This window comes from Pleuronectes platessa, chromosome 11 (genome assembly GCF_947347685.1).
Source record: "Pleuronectes platessa chromosome 11, fPlePla1.1, whole genome shotgun sequence".
In the NCBI taxonomy this organism is placed as follows: domain Eukaryota; kingdom Metazoa; phylum Chordata; class Actinopteri; order Pleuronectiformes; family Pleuronectidae; genus Pleuronectes; species Pleuronectes platessa.
Genome location: NC_070636.1, coordinates 15,105,784 through 15,119,045, shown reverse-complemented (window position 1 = coordinate 15,119,045; position 13,262 = coordinate 15,105,784). Strand labels below are relative to the sequence as shown.

At 44.6% G+C, this 13,262-nt stretch overlaps 2 protein-coding genes across 4 annotated transcripts; both read right to left on the bottom strand.

Moving 5' to 3' along the window:
- Window positions 1–502: 502 nt before the first annotated feature.
- On the bottom strand, window positions 503–8,548 carry arhgap11a (Rho GTPase activating protein 11A). 3 transcript variants are annotated; one of them, XM_053435394.1, is made up of 13 exons: window positions 8,431–8,521; window positions 7,915–8,172; window positions 6,370–6,437; window positions 6,181–6,277; window positions 5,834–6,090; window positions 5,556–5,719; window positions 5,329–5,469; window positions 5,114–5,188; window positions 4,557–4,730; window positions 4,333–4,462; window positions 4,092–4,200; window positions 2,675–2,789; window positions 503–2,554 (listed from the first exon to the last, which is right to left on the bottom strand). In XM_053435394.1, the coding sequence occupies exons 2-13, from the start codon at window positions 8,041–8,043 to the stop codon at window positions 1,080–1,082; spliced, it is 2,934 nt and encodes a 977-aa protein (XP_053291369.1). In that variant the 5' UTR covers window positions 8,044–8,172; window positions 8,431–8,521; the 3' UTR covers window positions 503–1,079. The 3 variants fall into 3 exon arrangements, with proteins under 3 accessions (XP_053291369.1, XP_053291368.1, XP_053291370.1); XM_053435393.1 differs by having other exon boundaries at window positions 7,915–8,548; XM_053435395.1 differs by lacking the exon at window positions 5,114–5,188 and having other exon boundaries at window positions 7,915–8,548.
- Window positions 8,549–9,213: 665 nt separating this feature from the next.
- Window positions 9,214–12,479, bottom strand: LOC128450721 (actin, alpha cardiac muscle). The gene is made up of 9 exons (XM_053434343.1): window positions 12,443–12,479; window positions 11,237–11,387; window positions 11,006–11,134; window positions 10,705–10,815; window positions 10,525–10,609; window positions 10,115–10,276; window positions 9,832–10,023; window positions 9,554–9,735; window positions 9,214–9,462 (listed from the first exon to the last, which is right to left on the bottom strand). Exons 2-9 carry the CDS (start codon window positions 11,363–11,365, stop codon window positions 9,319–9,321), a joined length of 1,134 nt encoding a protein of 377 aa, XP_053290318.1. The 5' UTR covers window positions 11,366–11,387; window positions 12,443–12,479; the 3' UTR covers window positions 9,214–9,318.
- Window positions 12,480–13,262: the final 783 nt, after the last annotated feature.

Below are 13,262 nucleotides of genomic sequence, written 5' to 3'. Positions count from 1 at the left end.
TGGACCTCACCTGCAGCATTACAATTTTCATCCTGGTCCAATTTAATCCTACGCACGTAATGTAGTATTCAAGGTTGATCCATCTCAGTCTCAAAAGAAAAGAAAATCTTAAAACGTATTTACGGTAAATCAAAGTTTAAAAATGGCTGACACACTGTAATGAGCTTTTTTTACAAGTAACTAGGAGTTTAGAGTTCACTGGGAAAAAAAATACAGAGAAAAACAAATGTTTGTTAAATGAAGAAATCGCAGAGATGTACATTAAATGTTTTCAGACGCACCAGTACCAATTTTATTAAAAATGTGGCAAACAGCCAGCCAGAAAGTATATAGTTGCGACGAGGCAGCCTTTAATAATATAAATCCTGCCAGGATCTCTGCTGAGGTACGAACAAGTGTTTCACTGAACGTTTCCTTCTGATCCAGTCTAATGGTAGGACGCCCTCTTGTGGCTCAAACGCGCTCCAATCTCACCAGACCAGAATAAACAAACCAAACAAAGTTCCATGTCGTTTGTTTTTATTGTTTTGAAACAGCTCATGTGGCAAAACACTTCCCTATCCGATGGTTCTGAAATCAATGGACTTCGATCGACTGATGATTTGATCAATACTGCCTGGCTTTTCTTTTTTATACAAATCAAACAAAAAGGTGCTTCTTTTTTTTCCCCCTCTGTTTATCAGAAAAATAGTAAGACAATGTTCTGTAATAAAAAATAAAAAAAACAAAAAAAAAACAGCGTCACCCTCAGTAAACATCTACCAAAAGGATTAGATACATGATGCATAAATAAACGTTTAAGACTTGATCCAAACTTTTCCAGTCACACCCTCAATCCCATCCTGTCACATCATTTGGCCTAAACTCTACTCAGCGCTACTAAACATAATCTTGTGGCCTGATATGTGTCGATGTTTAGTTTCTAATCAAATAAGGCATAAGAACATCTCCCAATAACATCACAAAACTACCATAGCTAGAAAATAAATTAAAACTCTGAACATATGGATATTATGAGCAGGAATGTTCAATTTCATTTAGTTTTAACAGAGACCTGCAGAGTAAGAAAAAAAGATGAGCTATAAGTCTACGGGCCTGGTGGCAGACAGCAGTCGTGCCTGGTTCAGAGGATTCCTCGGTGAACCTCTGTAATGGTTCATTTCCTTCTCAGCGACCTGCGGCACCAGAGGCTTCTGAGCTCCCGACGACTCCGCCACAGAAGAGTCCACTCTGGTCTTTGGTTGGACCTTGTTGGTCACATCGCCTAACGCACACAGTCTGGGTCTACGGGCCAGGGTGCTGGGCTTTTTGGGTGGCACTGGAGGTGGTTTCTTTATGGGACAGCTGCTGTTGGACTCTCCCGCTGGGGGCTGGCCCTGGTGAGGCCGAAGCTGTGGGTGAGGGGAGAGGCCGCTCTCCATGCTCACTGCCTTGACCACAGGGCCACACAGGCTGCTCCTGGTGGGCCTCCTGTTCTCCCCCAGGAGGGAGTTGATCCTGCGGACCGTCTGGCGCACGGGGGTGCGCTGGAACTTGAGAGGAGACCTGATGTGCTGGCCCTTGAGGCCTCTGGGAGAATGAAGGGTGAGCTTGTTGAAATGTTGAATGTGTTCGGCCACATGCCGCTTCTCCACCTCCAGGCTGCGTGGTGAGAGTGGTGGCTGGTTCTGGACTTTGGTATCGATCCCTGGGGGAAATTCTTCCTTTTCTTGTACCGTGCTGACCTTAGTACCGACTCTAGGAGACGTACCAAGCTCATGGTGAAGTTCAAACCTCTTTTTATATGGCGTGGATTGCTGCCCGGAGGTGACACCCAGTTTGAAGTGAGCGGGGCTCTGCATGTCCAGGGCGTCGATCAACCTGCTGCAGTTCACCTGCTCTTCCTCACTTTCACTGTCGCCCACCATGGAGCCGTTAGGACTGTCAGGAGCGACATAAGTTCCACTTTCATCAGCCTTCAGTGCTGAACTACAGTATACACCAGATTCAAATAATACACTGTCAATATGCAGAGGAGAGAGCGCAGCTATTTCAATATGGCCAAAGGTAATGTTCTGATCATTAGCCAGGAACTTCTGCCTGGATGGGAAGGTGGAGGTGTCCACAGACCGAACTCTATTTGTAGGGGTCTCTGGTGGACAGACTTGGACGCCGTGTGAATGTGGCGTCACATTTGCTCCGGCAGCGCTGCAGGAGTCCCGTACGACAGCCTGGAGGTCACTGCCCGACTCTGTGAAGGCCTTCTTGATTTTCAGCAGGGTGGGGCCGGTTTGGCTCTGGGCTTCGGCGATGGAGCTCTCGCTCTCAAGGCTCTCGGCGCTGGAGGCACAGCACAGCTTCATGGGACGGCTGCTCACGGCCGGGGGCTTGGACGCCACGATGGCCGGCTCAGACACGTAGGTGTTCTTTAGGCACATGTTCATGGGCGTATCTGTGAAGGACCTTCCGCTGAAGGCCTGGGCTCCTACTGGGGTCTCCACACTCCATGAGGTCTGGAGGGGGTTGCATTGGGGGGTCAGCAGGTTGTCTTCAGACTTACTGATATACTTGGTGCCTATGGAAATAAGTGGGATAATAGCAAGTATTACAACTTGAAAAAGTACATCATACTTTGAAACATTACAATGGAACATTTCAAGGTTGGAATAATTGGATTTCTTTAGCAGATACTCACTCTTGCATTCCTTTTTTCTGGGCAGAACTGATGGACTGAACTCTGTCTCTTTGGTGAAAAGGAAACTGGTGGTGCTCTCCTGCGTGGCAAGGCGCCAGCCAATGGACTCAGATCCCTTCATCACATCATGGAGGGAGAAATGAAAGATGGAAGAAAGTTGAAGGAGGATTTGGTTAATATTTGGTTAAAAAGGACCCCGCAGATGTTACCCAATGTGTAACCATTAATATGTTAATGTCATGATAATTGTGGTTAGTTCTTCAGAGGATGATTAAAAATCACTCAGAAGAAACAAGATATTGATTTGTAAAACAACTTTTATTAAGGCAAGAATATACATATGTAGTGTATAAGTAAAGTGCATTAGAAATCACCTTACAGTTCACCCAATTAACCTAAAACAGGTTACAATATTGTCTCTGTATATACTTTAGTAGAGTATATACTCACATTAGGGCTGGGCTATGTTGCCAAAAATAAAAAATATATTTTCTTTTAAGATTGAAAACAGATTTTTCTCCAGAGTTTTGTTTTAAATTCTTCTTTTAAAGAGGAGAATAATAAACCTGAGGTAGATCAATTACGGGTCACACCTATTGAATGTATTTAGAGATAGATGCACGACTGCTCCTCAAAAGTGAACATGAAGTGTCTTGTCGCCACCTGGTGTCTGGCTGCGGTGCAGGTCGTGAATCCTGCTGGAATTATTGGAGGGATATGGATCCAGCCAAATAGTCAAAGTACAAATCAATACTTTTGTTTTAATCAAACGTTTCCACTTTAGATATTTGATGCTATAAAAACATGGTTGACAGCCGACTCGTATTTGGTTGAGCTGCTTCCATGAGTCTCTGGGATATTGTAGCTTAATTTCTAAACAGTGGCTGGATGCGGAGACGTGTCATCCATCTTTATATATAGTCTGGTTATATTTCCTCACAGAGCTTGTACAATGCAAAAGCATTAAATCGATATATTGGACTTTTGTAATTTTGCTATTGATGATTGACAATCATCAATATTTGTATTGCCCAGCCCTAACTCACATGCTTCCACCTAAGTGATTTAACATATTATATCACTGGTAAAAGGGAAATAGTCCACAGATCTGTACCATATGTATAAACATGTTATTTTCGAATTTTACACATGTCAAGTTTATAAAAAAACTGATTTGTTTTAAAAACCATGCATATATTAGTTTAAATTTGTTAGCTACTAAAAGTAAACATGCCTGACACAATAGGAAAGTGCTTCTGTGCACCATTTAACCCAACATCAAACCCCAAGTGCAAACATAGTATTAAATCTTAATATATATTATTAGCGGAAATGCCTGAGTGCACTTCATTAACATCTTTCACCACCTGTGACCCTGAGAAATGCAATGTGAAGTCTAACTGGTTACCACACTTACAGCTTCTTTGCTGCCCCTGCCCAGGCTGAAACGCAAACGCAGAGACTTGCGTGGAGCCTCTTTTTTGTTGACTTTAGGAGAAAAGCAGCCGGCCCGTCCAGATTCAACTCTGAAGAGGATATGAAGTCAATTATCAGTAAGATAAGTCAAGAATAACCAATTGCATTATAAGAGTACTTTCGATGTAACAATTTGTATCAAATCTTCATAGAAGACAAACAAAAAGAAAACAGGAGCGTACCTGTTGACAGCATGTCTGCTGCTAAGTCGTCGACTCTTCCTCCTCACAGAGGTCACTGATTGTCTTCTGGACCTTCCGGCTGGGGACGGGGCGTTTTGGGAAGAGTCCAAGACCCCCGAGGCACTATAAGCTAGAAAATATAAACAAAAAAAACATGTTAACGTAACCAACCAGTCCAAATTTCAGAGGAGTTGGTGCCCATTTGATCAATCATTCATCAGTACCTGATCCAGGAGTGGAGAGGCCGCTGAACAGTGTATTAGGAAGTAAATCTATCCCGAGGCTCTTTTTGACGGATCTACGTTTCTTGTTTGAGAATCCAAACGAGTGACCAGTTTCCGAGGGAAGTTTTCGCTTGGACGATGGAGTTGCAATCACAGGAGTTGCAGAGGAAAAGACTGACAAAATAAAAAAAAAAAAATCACAGAAAATGTTTAGTCCCCAAATGTGATGGATTTGTTAACGGATGATTGATAGCACTAAGCACTAGCACTAAGTGCAAATAGCAGATTCATGCAGATGACAGACAGGCAGATAGGCAAAGACAACAGGAGCCAGAGCAGACGACGGGATTTTATATAATTTAAATGACACCTCATTCATTATCCAGGCAGCTGCTAATCCATAACAGCTTATGCATTTCGGAAGCTGAATCGTGTGATGAAATGCAGAGTTGGATTTTGTTTGAACAACAGGAAGCTGATTGTTTTGAAATGCAGGCATGTTTCAATCATCAAGCCACATGACAAGCATCGGTTACCTCCTCTGATAAAGTACATACCAAGACTGTCTGACTGGCTGGCATGTGTGGGTGTTCTATTAGTTTTTATTTTATTCAGTGCACCATTGACCATATCTGAAATGTGACAGAAACCAAATAACTTTAACATCATTTATGCCTAAAGGTGCTGAAAGCAGGACTTCTTGTCTCCTTGAAAGGAAGTTGCCTATTTTAACTTTCTCACGGATATATAATCTCTGATGGTGTAAATTTACCTCCGAAGCTGCGTCTCTGTTTCCTTTTCATCCCTGAGTTCAAGTCCAGCTCCTCGAGTTCATTGAGGGATGGGGACAGAACCCCCGCCTCACAGCCCATCGTGGCTGGAACCTTTGCCAGAAGGAACTGAGGCAACACACCTGTCACACACAAACACAGAAACGTTTGAGTGCTTTAAAGCAACAGAGAAACACAGAAAGTGTAGATGAGGTGCTTTGAGTTTTACCAAAACGGAGGGCATTCTCTATGAAGCACTGGACTACAGCTGCCTGGAGCCTGAGGCGCTTCTCAGTGTTGGCATTCATCTTCTCTGTACCGTCTCCAGAGTGAAGGAGGTTAGGGGCCAGTATTACAGACAAGTTACTGCTGTCCATCTTATTCTCTGCACTCCTGTGATTGAGCAAGGAAATGGGAAAATCTATATATAAATATGTGTCTGAATCACATTTTAAAGGCTGTAAATGTAACAATAAAGTAATCAAACTAAAAAGGTAGTTACGGCACCTCTGAGACACATTATAGAGGAAGTCAAAAAAGTGACGCAGGACAGAGAGGTTTCGGTCGGGCAGCACACAGGACAGCAGCATGGTGGCAGAGGTCCTGTCCTCCTCGCTGGGCAGCTGCTGGGCCTTGAGGAAGGCCTCCTGCAGCTCTGCGGGCAGCAGAGGCTCCGGTAGCTCCCTGAAGAACTGCTTGACTAGACCAGCGACGTCACACGGAAGTGCTGTGGACAGGCACTCCTCGCCCGCATCCAGTTTTGCCTGGACACAAAAAAACAGCTGTGTTGTTAAGACGGTTCCCAGGGTCAAGATCCCCGAATGAATGCGAGGTCAAACTAAGCCATCACTCACCCTGAGTGCTTTGAGGCGAATGACAGAGCCTGATTTTCTGAACAGCCCCTCGGTGTCAACATGTGCCATCAGATTCATACACGCATCAACCAGAAAGCTGAGGAGGAAAAGAAATATCAGGATTAATGGTACAAAAGGGGACCAGGATCAATGTCCCAGCTGAAATTAAATATGCAAATAAGTACTAACCTTGGCACGCTGCCACTTTCCATATTGTAGTATGGTAAGATTTCCAGGGACACGCCGAACACCTTTGTCTGGAGGAACAATCGAACAGTGAAAACTCAAGATTAGAGACATTGTTTCTGAACAATGTTGGGAGACATTAAACTTATTTCAATCAGGCTACTGTTGATTATAACCAGTGGCCTCACAAAACCTTTCTGTATTTATCTAGGTCAAAACCTTGGAAGAATCTCTTGATTTTTTTTTTCTCGACAGTTTTGATCAAAATATTAAGTTCTCCGTGTCCTGACAGGAGTTTTACAGCTCAAGCTTCTACCTCTGATAGGTTTGATGGCGGACTGCCAAGCATTCCTGTGTTCGTGGCGAAAGCTGCAGCACCTGTATGTTCCCTGTTGACCTGCACGATCTGGAGTCATCCATTTTTCCACACCGGTTCACCACAGAAGAATTACTTTACACAACCAAGCGAAGGTTTGTCCTCACATTTTAGCGAATAATCCAGACTCATCAGTCATATCAATATTTAAATAAAGATACATTTTACTTTATCACTTTACAAGCCTGCAGAGATTAAAGACACATTGAGACATTTGTTCAAGTGTTTCTAAAAAAGAAGATAAGATTTAGTGTCCTCTCAGGCCATAATGATCACAATTTTGAGTCAGTTGATCAAAACATAAAAGTATGTATAGACTTCTTCAGCAGTGGTATGAAAGGTGGAAACACTGATCGCCCCAAACACGTGATCGGCACTTGTCCACCCAGGAAGCTTGACAAAATAACTTTTTGCAGTTATGCAGGACTACAGCTGCACAAGAGGTAAAGTTGAGAACAGCATCTGCATCCTCTGGACACAGGAAGTTTGTGTGAAGTAATGTTCATTGTTCGATTGGAAAGTCACTTAGTCTCTCGCAACAAACCTTGTGACTCCTATGGACCAATTACAGATACAGTGCACAGGAAGAAAGAGAGCTGAAATTCCTGTAAATCCACTAAAGGACCCTGTAAAGGTTAAACTGCAGGGCCACTCCTCCATCACATGTCTCTGTAGGTGAAATGTGCCACAGGGATTTAGGAGTAAGTATGCATGTCCCTGTGCCTCGTCTGCCTTTGGCTCCTACTGCTACTAATGAAATGTATGGAGTGAGAACAGCAGGACAAAGCGTCAGCAGAGACTGACATGGGTGCGACAAATGGGTCTCATCCGTGGAGACAGGCTTTCAGCGATATGCTAATTCGATTCAGCAGATTCAACAATAGTCAGAATCAGGTTTATTGGCCAAGTAAGTTTGCACAAACACTGAATTTGACTCGGTAAAGTGGCTCTCAGGTGCTTACACAGAATACACATCACAAAAAACAAACATAACAAAACAATACAAACAGTCAAAACAATACAAACAGTCCTAGTCTGAATCTGCTGCTGGTATTTATCTGATCGTTAAAAAAAAAAAAACACACGCTCAGGACCAAAGATTGTGAGTCAGTGTACTTAACGCACTAGTGGCTGGTGTAACTACGTCTGTAATGGATCGTGTGTGTACTCACCGAGCTGCTGGCGGTGGTCTTACAGCTGGACGCTTTGTTTTTGTTCCAGTTCTTTGTCTTGACGCCATACGCGGTCCGGAGGTGCTGCACGGCCAACAGGCGCATCACGTTCCTCTCCACGACTTTCATCTTTCACCTCTGCTTCGTGTTTTCAAAAACCCAAACTCCAGTTCGCTTAATCCAGCGAGCCTCTCTAACGTGATCACTTTCCCCAGACGCTAACTCATCCTCTCGTGGCTCTGAACGGATCACAGGAAGCTTCTCACACACACACACGGAGGTTTAACTACGAACCTCCACGACGAAGTTACTCGGTCTAAGTTAGTCTATTTAATCGCTGCCGTCATGCTTCGGTTGCAATGCAGTTAGCTAGCTAAAATGAACACGCTAGGCTTTATTTGTTACCGTTTGCTAGCTGGGTTAGCAGTGCGCGTTAGCTTATAAACGAGCGTCAGTCGGAATGAAACCAACAACCCCCACCTCGCTGAGTCGCAACACTTTAACGTTACTGCTCACCTCTGGTCAGGCTCACGGGTTCGAAGTGGTTCTGTAGCTGGCTAACTGCATCGCGCTGCGGCTCGGTGGCAGCTCGGTTGGGAATCGGACTGTTTCCGCACAGTATTCAAACAGCGGCGCTCCCAGCTCTCTGGGCTCTGATTGGCTGGAAGCTAATAACATCCTCCGGGGCATGTGTTTTAGAAATCGGTGTAGCCTAGCCGGGCGGGGCGGTTTCCATCGCTCCTAATTAGGGCTTAAAAGCGGACGGTGAGTGAAACCGGGCGACTCCATAGCTAGAAACTATCGCACATTTGAAATGGAGCGTGTGGACAGAGACACGATTGTGCAACTTTAGAGTCACGGCCACGTTCAAGACCATGTTTTTAAATGACTGTGAAACAGGAACACACGGGTTTGATGTTTTTGTCATTAAATATTGGGAATGACTGTAAAACCAAATACTGTGAAACGGCTCATTACTAACAACATTCTGACAATCAATCATAACCTCTATCATGAGACGAATTAAACAATTACTTCAACCAAAATGTATTATTTTAGGTATATCACCAATTTGAACCTAGGTTATAAATAAACAGAAACATGATACTTAGAAATTGCTGAATGCAAAAGATTAGGAGGAAGTGGTTTCTGTCAATAGCTGGGCGTCAAATCTGAATCGTATCATAGAAATATGAATGATTACCTCACAGAATCATAAATCAAGTATTATCAATTACAGTTTGAACACCCGCCCCCTTTCCCCGTTCATGTTTCTACAATTCAAAACAGGACAGAAGATACTCTCACAAGGGCTTATCTTTATTACAACAGAACATAGACATATATATACAGGAGACAACAACAACGTACAAAGGCATGGACAAGAGGAGTTTGGTTGAGTGTTTAGAAGCACTTCCTGTGGACGATGGAGGGGCCTGCCTCGTCGTACTCCTGCTTGCTGATCCACATCTGCTGGAAGGTGGACAGGGAAGCCAGGATGGAGCCGCCGATCCAGACGGAGTATTTCCTCTCAGGTGGAGCAATGATCTAGACAGGTAACAAACACCGTGTAAGTTTCTCTGAGTGCTCATTCACTTAGTAGGTCCACTTCATGATGGATAACATGTTGTTTCCTCACCTTGATCTTCATTGTGCTGGGGGCCAGGGCTGTAATCTCCTTCTGCATACGGTCAGCAATACCAGGGTACATGGTGGTACCACCGGACAGCACGTTGTTGGCGTACAGGTCCTTACGGATGTCAATGTCACACTTCATGATGCTGTTGTAGGCGGTCTCATGGATACCGGCAGACTCCATACCTGGTGGACGACAAGCAAAACAGATGAGCTTTGTCACAGATGCAGAATATACTGCATGTGAGAATCAATATAAGTCAAGTGTCAGCAATGACTCACCGATGAATGAGGGCTGGAAGAGGGTCTCTGGGCAACGGAAGCGCTCGTTTCCGATGGTGATGACCTGGCCGTCGGGGAGCTCGTAGCTCTTCTCCAGGGAGGAGGAGGAGGCAGCGGTGGCCATCTCATTCTCAAAGTCAAGAGCCACGTAACACAGCTTCTCCTTGATGTCACGCACGATCTCACGCTCAGCTGAGGGGCAGAAGGTTCACATGTTGAGAAACAACTCCCGGCGCCTCTCATATACACGTTAGACTAAATAACCATGATGGCGCAGACCTACCAGTTGTGACAAAGGAGTAGCCACGCTCAGTCAGGATCTTCATCAGGTAGTCGGTCAGGTCGCGACCGGCCAGATCCAGACGCATGATGGCGTGGGGCAGAGCATAACCCTCATAGATGGGGACATTGTGGGTCACACCATCACCGGAGTCCAGCACAATACCTTTAACAAGCAGGAGAGGAGCAGAGTTGGAGAGCTGAGCTTGCCAAGGTGAGGACAGGCAGCTAAATACTAGTCTTTTTCAACTATGTATCACATCATAAACCATATAATGCTGCTGAGATCAAGGGGAATACATCCTGAGGGAGAGGGATTAACACCTCCTTTCAGAATAGGATGTATCCAGATGATAGACATAACTGATCACAGACAGAAATTGGATGCATGTGAAAAAGCTGCAGTGTACTGACCGGTGGTACGACCGGAAGCGTACAGGGACAGCACAGCCTGGATGGCCACATACATGGCGGGAACGTTGAAGGTCTCAAACATGATCTGCAAGAAAGCGCAGGCAGAACGTCAAGGGTTTGTCTCAACTCCAGATCACATATGTGAAAACAACAAAGGACAGAGCAGAGAGTCCGGTGTACCTGGGTCATCTTCTCCCTGTTGGCTTTGGGGTTCAGGGGGGCCTCAGTGAGCAGGGTGGGGTGCTCCTCGGGGGCCACACGCAGCTCATTGTAAAAGGTGTGGTGCCAGATCTGACGAAGAGAAGCAGCTGATGTCAGGACTGAGCGTCTCAACTGAGTAAACAACGACTAGGTCATTAAACAAAGCGTCAGATCTAAAAATAAAGCAGCCTTTACGGCGGGGGGGCGGCTGTGAGTTCCCGAGAACGCGACACTTCAGCTGCCATGAATGCTGTAAATGAGCGTCACTGTCAACACACACCTTCTCCATATCATCCCAGTTGGTGATGATGCCATGCTCGATGGGGTACTTGAGGGTCAGGATACCCCTCTTGCTCTGGGCTTCGTCACCAACATAGCTGTCCTTCTGACCCATACCAACCATAACACCCTGAGGAAAGGAAGCATGAGAGCAACATAAGTTATAAGAGGCTACTTTTATCTATTGCTCCTAACCCAGAATAAGATTTTGTGGGGGCAGATTGAGGCGTACCTGGTGGCGGGGCCTTCCCACGATGGAGGGGAAGACAGCACGGGGAGCGTCATCTCCGGCAAATCCAGCCTTGACCAAGCCAGAGCCGTTGTCGCACACAAGGGCGGTGGTCTCTTCGTCGTCACACATGATTGAGCTTTACTGGATTGGTCTAAACATTTGAGGGACAGGTGGAAACACAAGGAGGGAAGGTTCAGACGGGTGTTAGGAGCAGGAGCAGCTGTCTAAACTACACCCATCATAGAACACATAGCACAAAGGCCTGTTATAATTGAACACTTTATCAGCGGAGCAGCTGTTGATGTGATGATGTGAATACAACTGCTATATCTGGAAAAAGTTAGCGACATAATCAGCCAATCACTTATGTGATTATTATAAGTATTAGCGGTAATCCACAGCGACTTTGAAGGCCGGCCAGCACCCCTTTGAAACACTAACACAGCCCACCTCGATGGGTCTTATCTACATCGAGCTAATTAGCATGCATTTGGCTGCTATTTTTGGTCCTGACCTCTACAACTACTGATACCATATCTCCACACTGTGATTGTTCCTGGGACTTCTCAGAGCTGCTGAGGTAGCACCAAAAAGGGCAATAACAGAGAGAGAGAGAGAAAGAGACCTGTGATCTATTTTTAAAACTCAGCAACCCCCACTTTGCTTTAAAAGGGTGAAAGAACTGACACACGGATCTCCTGCTATTTCAGGTCTGAGGGAGGTTGTCAGTGATCCAGGGCAGCAGCACCCATCTGTCAGCACACTGACACAGTTGTTTTACACATCGGCTTATGCATCTCAGCTGCCCATTTAAACTTCATTCATTGGTGCATACGAGAATATGGGAAACTTCTCCACTGCTTCTGAGCACTATAATGATGCATTTGAGACGAATGCAGATCTGTCTATGTTTTTCCACAGAAACTGAACACACAGTGATATGTGTTTATCACAGAAAATCACATCATGTAACGACCGCAGTGTTAATTTCAGCATCACTACAATAATCTAAGCAGAAACTCCAGTTTAAACCTGCACTAACCAAGTTCAGTTAGAAATGACAACTTAAGAAAACCCAAACTTTAGCTGAAGTTAAATCATCCATTCATTCATCCAAGTATCATCAGCTCAAAGGACAACTGCATGAGACCAATCGCACAAATGACACAGTCACACACAGTGACACAAGTTGTGAAGTGTACTCACCAAGGTGCAGTGCTTAGAAGGATGCTTCCACTGGGACAAAGTCTGAGGGTGAGGAGGGTCCCTTAAATAAGACCCAGACTGGGCCCGGGGACCAGGGGCGGGGCCAGGGGGGGTTCACACAAGTCCAAATAAGAGCTGCAGGCAAAAATCAACAAGCCAGAGGAACGTGTGTTTCACATACATGGAGGGAACTTGTGTACAATGAAGTCACTTGAAAAATATTGGCACGGGATAAGAACAATAAAATCAGAAAACACTATGATGCAACATTATAATGTTTAATTCAACAAAAATGATATCTTTTGGATTATTAATTGTTTAATTTAATCTTGCAAAATCACATTAACATGAATGCAACTTTGGCAAAAATTCGCCCTAATAGTTTTTTGTTATAGATTATATGATATTTGTGAGCTTTATAAAGTATGGAACTCCAAGCATTAAAATAAACAAAATAAAGCACACTTATCTCTGTTTAAGTATATTTTCTCTATAGCCTTTATATTGTGTGTTAGATTCAGTGTCAAAATCATGCAATAACTGTATTAAATTTATGTATAAATACTGCAATTCTCTCCCTCTAAGTCTAATATGACTATACAGGCCATGGACACATATGTCATAGCTCAGAGTCATAACCACCAAGAAGGCCCTCTATGATGACCCAGCCAGGCCAGCATCAGTGGTGTCTTGTTAAGGAGATGAAAACACAGTATATGTGTGTGAACTAGGCTGGTGGTATGCAAACTGAGCCTCCTCAGCGCAGGGAGCAGCTGATGGTAATGCCAGAAGGACCCTGTGTCTGATCTGGATGTCTGAG

What these genes read in the sequence shown, in the direction of transcription:
- LOC128450721 (XM_053434343.1), bottom strand. Translation starts at nt 11,365, where the DNA reads ATGTGTGACGACGAAGAGACCACCGCCCTTGTGTGCGACAACGGCTCT. An exon ending in ACTGGGATGATATGGAGAAG is followed by an intron (nt 10,816 to 11,005) that starts GTGTGTGTTGAC and finishes TCTCTTCGTCAG; the next exon opens with ATCTGGCACCACACCTTTTA. An exon ending in CTTCCAGCCCTCATTCATCG is followed by an intron (nt 9,736 to 9,831) that starts GTGAGTCATTGC and finishes GTCGTCCACCAG; the next exon opens with GTATGGAGTCTGCCGGTATC.
- arhgap11a (XM_053435393.1), bottom strand. Translation starts at nt 8,043, where the DNA reads ATGAAAGTCGTGGAGAGGAACGTGATGCGCCTGTTGGCCGTGCAGCAC. An exon ending in TTCGCCTCAAAGCACTCAGG is followed by an intron (nt 6,091 to 6,180) that starts GTGAGTGATGGC and finishes TTTTGTGTCCAG; the next exon opens with GCAAAACTGGATGCGGGCGA. An exon ending in CAGCCAGTCAGACAGTCTTG is followed by an intron (nt 4,731 to 5,113) that starts GTATGTACTTTA and finishes TTATTTTGTCAG; the next exon opens with TCTTTTCCTCTGCAACTCCT.